At 42.1% G+C, this 13641-nt stretch overlaps 1 protein-coding gene across 1 annotated transcript in view; it reads right to left on the minus strand.

Moving 5' to 3' along the window:
• Positions 1-315: 315 nt before the first annotated feature.
• Positions 316-13641, minus strand: part of LOC113422635 (dual specificity calcium/calmodulin-dependent 3',5'-cyclic nucleotide phosphodiesterase 1A-like) — a 36029-nt gene continuing 22703 nt past the window's right edge. Inside the window, exons 12-15 of the mRNA XM_087953153.1 lie at positions 6806-6993; positions 4506-4790; positions 2723-3007; positions 316-668 (exon numbers count right to left, since the gene is read on the minus strand). Of these exons, the coding sequence (XP_087809279.1) occupies positions 316-668; positions 2723-3007; positions 4506-4790; positions 6806-6993 (1111 nt within the window). The remainder of the gene's footprint in view (positions 669-2722; positions 3008-4505; positions 4791-6805; positions 6994-13641) is intronic.

Genomic DNA, 13641 nt, shown 5'->3' on the forward strand with positions numbered 1-13641 from the left:
TTGTTGAACAAAAAATAGTGGTCTACAAAAAAAAAAAAATTAATTTTAAAGGGTTAAAATAAAAATTTAATAACACCCTTTCCTATAAATTAAAAAAAAAAAAAATATAAAATATAAAAAAAATTTGTTTTTTTTTTTTTTTTTTTTTTCATTTTACTTTAAAAAAAAAATTTTTTTAGTTTCAAACTAATTTTTGTAATTGAAAAAACCAGCAGGCAAAAGATCTATTTATTTGGGTCAACTGGTCTTGTATATGATACCAGTGCCTATTCTGCTTGAAGACAGAGCAATCCAACTCTGCAAGTGAACAAGTTACTAGGGGATTTTAAAGACCCCATAACTCAGGGATGTGACAGATACAGCTGCAGCTCCACATGGGTTCGCTTCGTTTGCTTGGGAGACGTTTGATGCTGGTACAGGAGCGTTGGTGGGGGCGGGAGTGCTGGCAACGCCCTGTTGATAGGGGTTACAGTTTGCTCCCGTGTGATCTTGGCATGTTGCAGGAGAGTCAATGGAGATTACTTGTAAGATAAATGTTTCAGGGTTTTGAGCAGGAGTTTTCCCACTTCCTTGACATTGTTCATTTTGCACCAATTGCGCTGCCACTTGTACGGTTGTGTCAGTCAATTTTTTTTTCTGCTGCTCAGTTGCACGTCTCATAACTTCTTCTATAGAGAGAGAAAGTAACATCTTGAAATAATTAGCATTTGAGAGCCAGCAATATTTGTAAAAGTGCATAGAATGTGTTGTGATTGTCACTGCAGATGCTATTTTGATTTTTAAAAATTATGATTCCCGAGTGCTATGAAAATGATACATAGCTGGTCACATGACATAGTTTCATATTCTTTCACATTTTTTCTCAAGTTTATGTGTACTAATCAGAGCTTCTCTATGAAGTAACAAGTTTCTAATTATATGCATCTTTCTAATATATATTCTCCCTGTAGAAAATGTAGTATTTTATGAATAAGTCATAGAATTTTTAGAAGATGGCAGCACCTTTTTGACACTGCTTCATCTTGGAAATAAAAAGCATTGCTTCTAGTTGCTACTGGATTTTCTAGGAATGTGATATGCTAGGCCTGAAGGTTGCAAAAATAAATAAATCTGGATGTAAACATGGCAAGTCACTTCCATGGCATTGACAAGAAAAAAGTATATATATAAGATGATCCACATGTCCTGCTCTCCTGGCAGAAGGATGGTCCTCCGATGGTTTCTCAAGGGGCACACCGTTTTGGTCACCACACTATAAAAAAGATGTTGAGACTCTAGAAAGTGCAGAGAAAAACAACCAAGATGATTAGGGGACTGGAGGCTAAAACATACAATGAACTTTGCAGGAACTAGACATGGCTAGTCTAGTGAAGAGAAGGACCAGGGGAGACATGATAGCAGTCTTCCAATATTTGAGGGGCTGCCACAGAGAGGAGGGGGTCAAGCTATTTTCCAAAGCACCTGAAGGCCCAACAAGGAATAATGGATGGAAACTGAACAAGGAGTGATTCAACCTGGAAATAAGGATAAATTTTCTGACAGTGAGAACAATCAACCAATGGAGCAACTTGCCCTCGGAAGTTGTAGGAGCTTCACCACTAGAAGCTTTCAAGAAGAGACTGGATTGCCATTTGTCAGAAATGGTGTAGGGTCTCCTGGTTGGACTAGATGACCTATAAGATCCCTTCTAACTCTTTTAATCTGATATTGTCTTCAACTCACCTCCAGCTCACCATGAAGGCAATTTCCACCCGTATTTTCTTGTTCTACATCGAAAGTAGTTCTTTGTGATGTATGCCAACTTCAGTTTTTAATCCTAGGCAATTGCCTCAGCTCCAGTTGGCTCCTGGGTGTTTTGACTGGAGGGCTCCCCTTTTTACCTGTTTCACACTAAGCGACTGGGTTTTTGGCCCCCTTCTGAAAGACCCTCTTCCTCCTCCTTTTTTCACGATGGACCAATGAAAGGCTAGGTTTTCTTTTTGTTTTATGAAATAGAGTACATGTTTTAAACAGAAGAAACTGCCAAAATTTTTACCAGTTTTTTGTAAATAGAGAAATCTGCCAATTAGACGCAGAGACTATGATAACTGCCTTCTGGACAGAGGCCCTGACTAGATTGCCAAGTAAAAAACAAATTGGATCTGGGCAGCAATTTTTTTAAACTTGTCTTTATTTCCAGCTGGCTACAGCAAGGACACAAACAGTTTAAAACTGCCATGCAAAATAGGCTATCCCCCAAAACTGGTCTTAACTGGGGGAGATATCCACCTTTTTAATGCAATAAGAATAGCACCTTAGTATTCTGAAATATTACCTAGTGTCTGTACTCAGTCTAGGAACTCTAAAGTGATGTATCAGTAGAAATGCTTCCTTTTTCATGATTGCTCATTGGTTCTGGTTCTAGTTGTTTGCATTTTCACATTTGCCCATTTCAAAGGCAAAAGTAACAAAACTGATGCCTTACAGTAACTTTTTCAGTGCTTTACCATTTGGAAATCAAATTCTAAAATAATTAGTTGCATGGTTTTCTCACTATTTCTCATTTTGTTACAATTGAAATTGGATTGTCCTAGTTAAGATTTTGTAAAGTTCATACACAATGTGTATATTTATTGTGATATTTCCTGATTTCTGGTTTCTGTATGTAATTTTTCCTGGCTAATAGATTTCACAAACGATTATCCCAATTTCCCCAGGTATTATCCACAAAGCAGCAGATTACCATTCCACAGTGAAAAAATTTCCAGGTCACTTTTGGTTAAATTTGTCCTTAAAAATCCAAGGTTAGGTAATTGCTGGAAATCCATTGGAGTAATGTCATCAGGTGGTTTAGTAGTTTTGGGAGGCTCTGGATCATTTGGTACAAATTCCTCAATGACGACATCATCACTTTCATCAGGATGCAGAGGTTTTGTTTTGGGAATCATGTTTCTCATCTCTTGTATGCTTTCATCTATATTCTGATTTGCAGTTTTCCTCCAAGAACTTTCTTTATCTACTAGTTCCTCTAGAAAATAATGCATAAAAAGAAATACTCAATTAAGTCATTTTGTATGAAAAGTAATGCTGTATCTTATATTAGAAAAAAAATGAAGGTCAATTTTTGATCAAAAATTGTAAGCTTATATTTATAAAATGTATCATTAGGACAATTTTACAAAAGAATTTAAAAGCAATCCAGCAAAAAGGTACTAATGGATTAGCAATATGCAGACAGCTAGATGCAAGTTATAGTAATTATTATACTGATCAAGATGAAAATATACATGTATATCCAGAGATGATTTATGCTTAAAACGTACATTTTGTTAGAATTTAGAAAGTTAGAATAAGCCACTTCATTTTCTTATAGTGATCCCCATTAACTAAACATTAGCTGAATTCATAATCTGAATTAGCTGATGTAATCAAGATGTGAAAATATAATATATCTGGCATTCAGTGATGGAATGTTTAGAACAGGGGTCCCCAAACTTAGCAACTTTAAGAAATTTAGCTGACTGGAGAATTCTGGGAGTTGAAGTCCACAAGTCTTAAAGTTGCCAAGTTTGGAGACCTCTGGTTTAGAAAGATTAATTATCTGAAGGAAGTTACAGATGATAGACAAAGTCCGCATCAACTCAAATTTACAGCTGAGCATTCAGCAACAGAAAATTGCCTAATTATTAATAAAAATATTTAATTTGATAGAGCAAGGTAGGATTTGTCAAATGTGGTAACTCATGTTTGGAATGGCTCTGACAGCAGGGAAAAGATGCAAAGAGAATTTGGTGAAGTGGAAGTTTCAATTGGACTCATCATGAAGCAATAGGCATCTACAGAGAAGAAACATCTCATACCCTGTTAACAGAAATTTCTATTGGATTTCTAATGCTTGGAAGACACAACCACTTGGAGTTTGCTTGAATTTTGCAGGTATATCTTTACATATATTTTTTAAATATTGCAAAAGTAGAATTCTGGATTTGTTACAGTATTATGTATTTTCATTTGCATCATATAGATTTGCTGGTGTGTAAGGGACGCGGTGGCTCAGTGGCTGTTTGTCGATCAGAAAGGTTGGCAGTTTGGCGGTTCGAATTCCTAGCGCTGCGTAACGGAGTGACCTCCCGTTACTTGTCCCAGCTTCTGCCAACCTAGCAGTTCGAAAGCATGTAAAAATGCAAGTGGAAAAATAGGGACCACTTTGGTGGGAAGGTAACAGTGTTCCATGTGCCTTCGGCGTTTAATCATGCCGGCCACATGACCACGGAGATGTCTTCAGACAGCACTGGCTCTTCGGCTGCTAGAGCCAGAAACAACTAGCACGTATGTGCGAGGGGAACCTTTACCTTTTAAATCTATTTTATCTATAGTTTTCTAGAACAATGGGTAAAAAAAACCTATGTATATGAATAAAAAAGGTTTTTCCCTCCTTACCTGAATTCATAATGAACTGCATTTTGCATGACAAAAAGAATGACTCTACAAAGGCAACAATTGAGATAGAAGAGAGCTTTTCATACCATATGATTCCGTGACATCCATGACTTCAGTATCCTGCTGTGGTTGTGACAATTCTGATGAGTTTGCATTGTAAACTATGAAGCTGACCTCCATTGGTTCAAATGCTTTGCTGATACAAAGTTGACAGCGGCAAGTTGAGGGATTTTGTGCTGCAGTACAGTAATCCTTTGGGCTAGAAAGTGGGGGTGTTTCCTTCGTTGTTTTCTGAGATTTTCCTTTCTGTCCTTTAGATTTAATTGTGACTTGTTTTTTAGCCCTATTGCTTTCCTTATCTAGTGGTTCTCCTGAAAAGTGAATGTTCAAACAGTGTTAAAAAGTTTTTTTTTTTTAAAAAAAAAAAAAACCTCTAAGCTTATAGGAAGAAAGACTTTTAAATAATCTATTATGCAGCACTTGTGAATTTTCCTAGAATGCTTTTTCTTTTTCATTGAATTTGTTCTTACAATTTTCCTATCTCGGTTGTACATTTTTCTCATTTTAGTGTATTTTTGCATATGCAGAAAGCTAAGAAATAGCACAGAGCTCCCACTTACAAAGGAGAAATAAGCTGCAAGTATAGACATAAGGATGGACAACCTTTTTTAAATCAGGAGCTCCAATTAAAGACTGTTCAGTTTGTCACAATAATACTACTTCTTTATACTTTTCAAAATACTTTTTTTATACTAATTGGTTAAACTCCCTAGTCTCCGTTCTGGAAAATTTAATGTCAGGCAAAGGATTGCCCTACAATTTCTGCAGTGAAAAAGCCGACACCAAGAATTCTTTCAGCATTTTGATCCTGGAAACAGGCTACTATTGAGTGGCTCTTTTTCCTTGCCTGCATCTCTTTTATGGAAGCTTGCTTTATTTTTTGTTCTATTTTGGAAAAGACCCATTTGCGGATGAAGCCTTTCTTTCCTTCTAGAATCTTGCTTGACAATGCTTATTAACCATTTTTTTTTTACTTCTTGGGTTTAGTGGCGTTTTTCCTGATAACGTGATATATTCCAGGGGAATTTTTAATATAATGGCTTGAGTAATCTCAAAGGTATACGAAGAATTTGCTCTTTTTATTTTCCCTGTCAGTTTGATTTTTTTTTTTAAATCAGAACCCTTATTTTGGAGCTACATATTTTAGACTTCCATAGCAATTTTTCCACCTGAATATAAATTAAATTTGAACATTCATCTTCTTTTATGTCCTAGGCACCAACTAGAACTACGACCACTTTCTTTCTCTCTCTCTCCATAATCAATTCTTTGTAGGTAGAATAATTTGGGGTATTTAAATGGTTACCTATGTTTATTTTAGTCATATTTTTTTTAAAAAAAAACGCTTATGTTTATATCTCATGAGTTTAGACTGACACTCATATAAAAATTTCCTTGTTTAATTCTCACATTTTATTGATATATTTATTTGCATTCTCAAGAGATCCAATGATTTCAACCAAATAGCATATGCAGATTCAGAACAGAACTGACTAACAGAGTTGGAAGGGACCTTGGAGGTCTTCTAGTCCAACCCCTTGCTCAAGCAGGAGTCCCTATGCCATTCTAAACAAATGGCTGTCCAATCAAACTGAATCAAACTGTTGCAATGCAAGTTTTGCTTCTTTCATATGTCACAAGAATGGGACTTTTAGTACAACAGCACAAAGCTCTTTTGTCATCTGAAAGCCCGCTCATCCCATCAAAGATCCCTCTATCACCCCTGCATGCTGTTTATTTTTATTCCAATATTGTATCATGTTTATTTAGTTTCCAGCTACTCTCAGGAAGTTTATGGCTCAGCAGTAAAGAAAATAAATTTGTTTTTGCTTGGTTTTCTGTTTTGAATTGATTGGTACAAGTCAAAAATACCTTTAAAAACTGATTTCTGCTTTGAGAATCTGATCATTACAGCTCTACCCACAATATTTACTGTCTGACCTTTGCAGCTATTGGACAACATATTAGTCCCCCAAATTATTAAGAAAATGAAGGAGGAACTCTGCACTCAGGAAAGAAGGAAGGAGAAGAAAGTGTCCATTTCTGTAGAGTCATGAATTTTCAGGGGAGGTTGTTTTGTAAACAGTATAGATTTTATACTGATTTTATAAACCACAGTATAGAAAGTATAGAAATTTTTATTGGTACTCCATCTCAAATTATCTCTCAGATAGGTAGGTAGGTAAGTAGGTAGGTAGATATAGATAGATACACATACATATATATATAAATACACACACACACACACACACACATATATAATTTTGTTTCTATGAATATCTGCATTAAGATCAAACCCAAGTATGTCAGTATATACTATCCGTACCTTTGTTAACAGCTTCTTTACTATCCTTCCATTTGTTTCTATTTGCTTCAATATTCTGCAGAATTTGGTCCCTCAAGTTTAATAGGCTTAATTTCTGTTTTTCTGAGCAAATCACATAATCTTTAGGGACACAGTTTCCACTGGGATTTACTTCATTATTCTCCATGGGTTGTTCTTTGCAAGGAAGGCTGTCACACAAGCAAGCAGGCAGGCAGGCAAGAAGGAAGGAATTGTTAACATGATTGTTTTAATCATATAATTCTATTTTGTCATTGGATTAATGTGGACTGTATTTAAATGCAAATTACATTTTAAAGTGAACCTGAAACAGCAAATTAACAGAGGAGACAGTAGGTTTGTGATTAATACAAGTATTTCTTGACTTAACAACCACAATTGATCCCAAAATTTCCATTGCCAAGGAAGACAGTTGTTAAGTGAATTTTGTCAGATTGTATGACCTTTCTTGCCATAGTTGTTAAGGGAGTCACTGCAGTTAAGTTAGTAAAACGGTTGTTAAATAAATCTGGCTTCCCCACTGGCTTTATTTGTCAGGTCACAAAAGGTGATCATATGACCTTACTGCAGCCATCATAAATACAAGCCCATTGCCAAGTGTCCGGATTTTGAGCATATGACTACAGGGTGCTGCAACAGTGTAGAAAATGGTCAGAATCAGAGGTGGTATTCAGCAGGTTCTGACCAGTTCTGGATAACCGGTAGTGGAAATTTTGAGTAGTTCGGAGAACTGGCAAATACCCTCTCTGACTGGCCCCACCCCTATCTATTTTCTGCCTCCCGAGTCCTAGTTGATCGGGTGGGTTTTCTTTTGTTGCCCTGGACAGGAGAACCGAGCTGGAAAGCAGGTTAGTGGGGTGGGGAGGGAATGGGATTTTGCAGTGGGGAGGGAATGGCGATTTTACAGTATCCTTTCCCTGCCACGCCCACAGAACCGGTAGTAAAAAAATTTGAATCCCACCACTGGTCATAAGCCACTTTTTTCATTGTAACTTTGAACAGTCCACCAAATGAATGGTTGTAAGTTAAGGACTACCTGTAATAAACAGGATAGTTCTACAATTAGAAATGATTACAGTGAATCACTTTCTCAGTCCAACAGGAGAAGGAAGTATTATGCATATTTGCTGCCTTGAGTTATTTATAAAGTAATAAAGGTGGGATAAAAATCCAATAAATAATACACTTAAGGAAGACCTTGTAATAACACTTAGTACTGTAGTTCATTGACTGTATGCTATGCACTTAATAAACAACTTTTATGGGAGATGAAAACCACAAAAATCAGGAGTCCCTGTTCTTCACCCTAAGTTTAATTTCGTTATCGTTTTACTTGGATGGATCTTTTTCATGCGTATGTTTATAACTATTCCATTCCATTTCCTCTTATAGCTATCACTTACTCTTTTACAATCAAGCAATATGCTACAATGCTGAGCATGCGCACTCCCACTTAGGCTGCTTTGAGGTTCTCCAATATGGGGCATTTCTGGAGGTTGAGATGAGTTGCTGACTGTATGTTTCTCCTGCGTGTGGGTACTATTTTGCTTTAGATACTGTCTTCTGAAGTTCAGTATTCCATTCCACCTGTGATAACCCAGGGCGTGGCACAAAAATAACAAAGTCACAAAAATAGGTAAAGTCCCTTTAATACCTCCAACTTGGCCCCCAATGTCCTCGACTGGAGATCAAACTCTTCCAAAAACAGTCTACAAAGGGAAGAAATGCAGTCCGAACCCAAAGTACAGATAAAGTAGAAATAAAAAAAACCAAACACAAACCTCACTGAAGTAATTAACATGACAGGTCAGGATAATAAATTGCAGGCTTCCAAAAGATAACAAAGCACCCACAGTTGGGAGGACACCAAAACCCAGATAAGCCTCCAGAAAGAATGCACGCAAGGTGCTGTGTGCAAACTCCCTTCTTATATCCTGTTCTCCCAGCTGCAACTAATGAAAGGGATCAGGCCTTTTCCTCTCCCGTAAGCCACATTGCTCCCTTCTCCACAGCCACCGGAACCGTTATGAACTAATAAAAACTATTTAATAAAAACTTGTCAACCTTACGAGAAAAGCAGGCTCGTAATCCTGCACCTTTGATTGGCCCATGGATAGCGAGCTGGGATTAGTCCTTGCGGAGCAGCCTGATTGGCTATTAGCTGAACATCTCTCATTGGGTACAATTTAAACGTTTGAACGCAAATCATTGGTTAACGGTCAGCAGCCAGCTCTATAAAAGAGCTGCTGCTGCCCAGGGTTTTGCTCTGTTCTTAATCGTTAATATAGAGTTGAAGTTCACTAGTTCTCTGCCTCGTCTCCGTTCCTTGCGCCCATGCTCAGAACTTAACACTGGCGACGAGGATGGGATGCGGAGACAACAGAGCTGACTGAACACTACAGAGCGCCAAACAGAGCACGTGGCTGAAGGCGCACCAACAACGGCAATATGGCCAGCGGTGCTATACCGCCCGCTCCATTGACCCGGCAAACGAAGACTGGGACTCGTATATGGATCGGTTCCAGATGTTTCTGGAGACCAATAACTTAAAGGACGCTACGACCGGCAAGAAGCGAGCAATATTCTTGACCCATTGCGGGCCTGCCGTATTTAAGATGGCAAAATCACTTGCAAAACCGGCTGAGGTGAAAAGCGATGGATTGGGACACCCTCGCGCCCCTTCTACAGGCCCACTATGCACCCGCAGTGCCAACACTTGTCCGTAGGCACGAGTTTTACCAGAGGGACCAACGGAAAGCGAAAGTCTTGCAGACTTCATCGCTGACCTCCGAACTCGGGTGGCCTCTGGGTTTTCAAACCTCGAAGAAGCCTTGCGAGACCACATAGTTCTGGGATTAGATGACCACACGGTGCAGAGCAAGATCATGGCCAAAGGGGACATCGATCTTGCCGATGCCATCGCAGATGCTACCGCAGCAGAAGCAGACATGATATTCTTCCGATTAAAATCGAATTCCGATTTTTTGGGAATCACCGCGAGCGGAGCCCGGCGGGCGGGCGGGCGGGCGCGGTGCGGCGGAGCCCGGGCGGGCGGCAGGCGGTGCGGCGGAGCCAGGCGGGCGGCAGGCAGTGCGAGTGGAGCCCGGGCGGGCGGTGCGAGCGGCGGGCGGTGCGAGCGGAGGCCGCTGAGCAGCAGGAAAAGGGAGCTGGGCAGTGATTTCTTGGCGCGGTGGGGGTCTCTTTTAGCTGGCCCCGATTTTTTTTTTTCAGAGGGGAATATCATGCCTGAGAAGCAACCAGGAAGTTGGCCGCCGAATGCGCTGCACCAACGCACCGCTCCGTCAACTAGCGAATGATACCTCGCCTCGCCCGAGAGGCACTCAACAACGGCGCACCATGAGGACCTGGAATCCCCATCAGAAAGTGATGAGGAAGAGGTCAGCCGACTCGGTCCGAGCGAGACCAACAAAACCAACGATTCCCACGACAATGCGCGGGTTGTGGGGCAAACCACTCACGATCCGATTGCAAATTCCTCGACGCGCTCTGCCGTTCCTGTGGAAAAAGAGGCCGCATTGCAAAGGTCTGTAGAAACAAGCGAGGTCCAGCCCAAAGCGCAGGGAGAATAACTGCAGCCAGTCTACAGGATATCCTCCTGCGAATCGAAACCACCAGAACCACCAATGGAACAACCACTCCTACAGAAATAAAGCACCTGCCACTTCAACGAGACGAGAAGAGGCACACCAAACCATTACCATCGGCCACGCTTCATCCTTAGATGCAAGAAAGATCCGAGTGAGGGTCGCCATTGAGAATCAACCTTGCGTGATGGAAGTCGACTGGGGTCGTCTCTCGATGGTTTCCTGGAAGACCCTCAAACAACTAATCCCAGCCATCCGTCGTCAGGACCTCAGCCCCCAAAGGATCATACTCAAGGATTACCAGGGCAACAGAATCCCGGCCATCGGTTCCAGCCAAGTCCAAGTCTCCTTCAAAATCATACCGCATCACTACCGCTGACCGTCAAGCGACCGTGACCGGCCTAGCTTATTAGGCCTACAATGGTTCGCCCGCTCGGGATCGAGGTAGCCGGCGTCCACCGAGCCGAGAGCAGCGACTGGGAGGAGTCTCTCGTCCAAGAATTCCAGGATGTTTTTTCAGAAGAGCTAGGCAAGTACAAGGGACCCCAATATCGTTTAACCTTAATCCTGAAGTAGCTCCCATCCGCCTTAAGCCTCGTCGGGTGCCTTTTGCATTAAAACCAAAGATTGACGAGCAGCTCGATAAATTAATAGCCCAGGGTGTTTTAGAACCAACCGACCACACCCGTTGGGAAACCCAATTGTAACACCCATTAAACCAGATGGATCGTTAAGAATTTGTGGGGATTATCGGGCCACCTTGAACCACGCACTTCAGCAGAGTGCTTACCCGGTGCCGGTGGTTCAACACCTTCTCCACTCCTGGGTGGTGGGATGATATTCGCTAAATTGGATTTAGCAAGTGTACCAACAGTTGCCCGTAGATGCGGAAACTGCGGAAGCACAAACTATCGTTACGCATAGAGGCGCTTTTAAGTGCAATAGACTACAATTCGGAGTGAGCGTAGCTCCGGGAATTTTTCAAAGTTTGATGGAGAGACTTTTACAAGGCATAAAAGGGGTCGTGCCATATTTTGATGATGTTTTAATCTGCCCCTAATAGAGATATCTTAGAAAAGCGTCTCAGAATGGTTCTACGGAAATTTAAAGACGCCAGCCTGAAGGTTAAAAAAATAAATGTCAACTGTGTACTGAGAGGGTGGAGTTCCTTGGATACCTTCTCGATAGTCAAGAATCCATCCCACTGATAACAAGCTAAAAGCAATTAAAAACGCCCCAACACCTAAAAATAGAACAGACCTCCAAGCCTTCCTGGGGCTCATTAACTTACAACATCTTCTTGCCCCAGAAGGCGACCGTAGCTGAGCCCCTACACAGACTTCTCGATAAAAGAGCAACCTGGGTCTGGGGACACGAGAGGAACGCACCTTCCAACAAGTGAAAGACTTACTAACCCCGACACTGTATTGATGCAGTACAACGAGACTTTACCCTTAACTATTACATGCGACGCTTCACCGTTTGGAGTGGGAGCAATCTTAAGCCATGTACTACCAAACGGAAATGAAGCACCTATTGCGTTTTCTCACGAACATTATCAAGGGCTGAAAGGAACTATAGCCAACTCGTTAAAGAGGCCCTTGCTGTTGTATCTGCTGTGAAGCGCTTTCACGAATACGCGTATGGACGAGCATTTACGATAATCACGGATCACAAACCATTGCTTGGTATTATAGCGGGAGACAAGCCAATCCCTATATATTATCGCCAAGAATGACTCGTTGGTCTGAGTTCCTAGTTGCCTACAATTATCTGTTGCAACATCGCCCGGGGAAAGCCATTCCCACGCTGACGCTTTGCCGTTCCCCACTTCCGAAACCGTCACGACCCAGCTCCAACCCTCACGACACTCCAAATCGAAACGCTGCACTCACCGCCACTAACAGCGAGAACATCGCCATCGAGACAAAACGGGATCCTGTCCTGGCACGAGTTCTCAGCTGGGTCGAACGAGGATGGCCAGCCGACCAACTCCACGACGATTTTGCGCCATTCAAGAATCGGCAGACAGAACTTTTATCCCAGAAAGGCCTGCGTTCTCTGGGGGATAGAGTCGTCGTCCCAGAAGGCTACAACAGACTGTTCTAAAAGTATTGCGATGGACATCCGGGCATCGTGCGCCAAAGGCACTCGCATGAAGCTACGGCGTGGTGGCCGGGCATCGATAAGCAGATCGCAGCCTGGGTAACCATGTGTCGGAAGTGCCAAGACGTTAGCAACGCCCACCTAAAGCGGCGCCAACCGACTGGGAAACCCCTCAGGGTCCGTGGTCCCGCATCCACGTTGATTTTGCGGGACCCACCAAAGGACACTGCGTTTTTATTAACAGTTGACCCTATTCAAACTGGCTAGAAATCCAGAAGATGAAGACAACCACAACGGAGTCAGTCATTAACAAACTGAATCAATTATTCAATGCATGGGTTACCAGACGTTTTAGTTTCTGATAACGGGCCCCAGTTCACTGCCCTGGCATTTGAACAGTACCTAGCGGACCGGGCATCCGCCATGCGCTAACCTTGCCAGCGCACCCTGCGGCCAACGGAAGGGTGGAGCGAATGGTACAATTAAGTCAAAAAACCCTACATAAAATGGACTATGGGGACATCGACGACAAGCTCAACCGAATACTCCTGCTTCAACACATCACCCCACACAGCATCACGAATAAGATGCCTGCCGAACTGCTAATGGGCGGAGACTTCGCTCCCACCTCGACCGTCTCCATCCTTCTTATTCACCAGAAAAACCTTTCGGATCTAGCGGGAAGTGCCGCGAATTCAAGGTAGGCGACTTGGTGTTTGCTAAAAAAATTCTGGCGACCCATTATGGGTCCCTGCAACCATTACCCAACCCACCAGCCCCAGATCCTACCGCCTACAGACTAATGACGGGAGAGCATGGAAACGCCATATAGATCAGCTTGATCCAGATTGCCACCCACCTCCCGCGACTCCCTAATTCGCAAACTGAGGGGAGGGGATATCGAGGAGGCCGAAAATGAAATAGATGACGACGTAATCAAGGGGACCCAGCAACCCAACCAAAGAAATGCGCAATCTGAAGAAGAATCAGGAAGCGGGTGGCATCACCGCGGGAAATAGCACGAGGGAGGCAAGCCCACGGGACCCGGAAGTAAGCCTAGGAGATTGGGATAACAACGATAGCCGCGCCGAGTCCTCCCGCACAGAA

The sequence above is a fragment of the Notechis scutatus genome, chromosome 1 (assembly GCF_049901735.1).
Source record: "Notechis scutatus isolate UNSWTSFEM ecotype Mainland chromosome 1, rNotScu1.2, whole genome shotgun sequence".
NCBI classification, from domain to species: Eukaryota; Metazoa; Chordata; class Lepidosauria; order Squamata; family Elapidae; genus Notechis; species Notechis scutatus.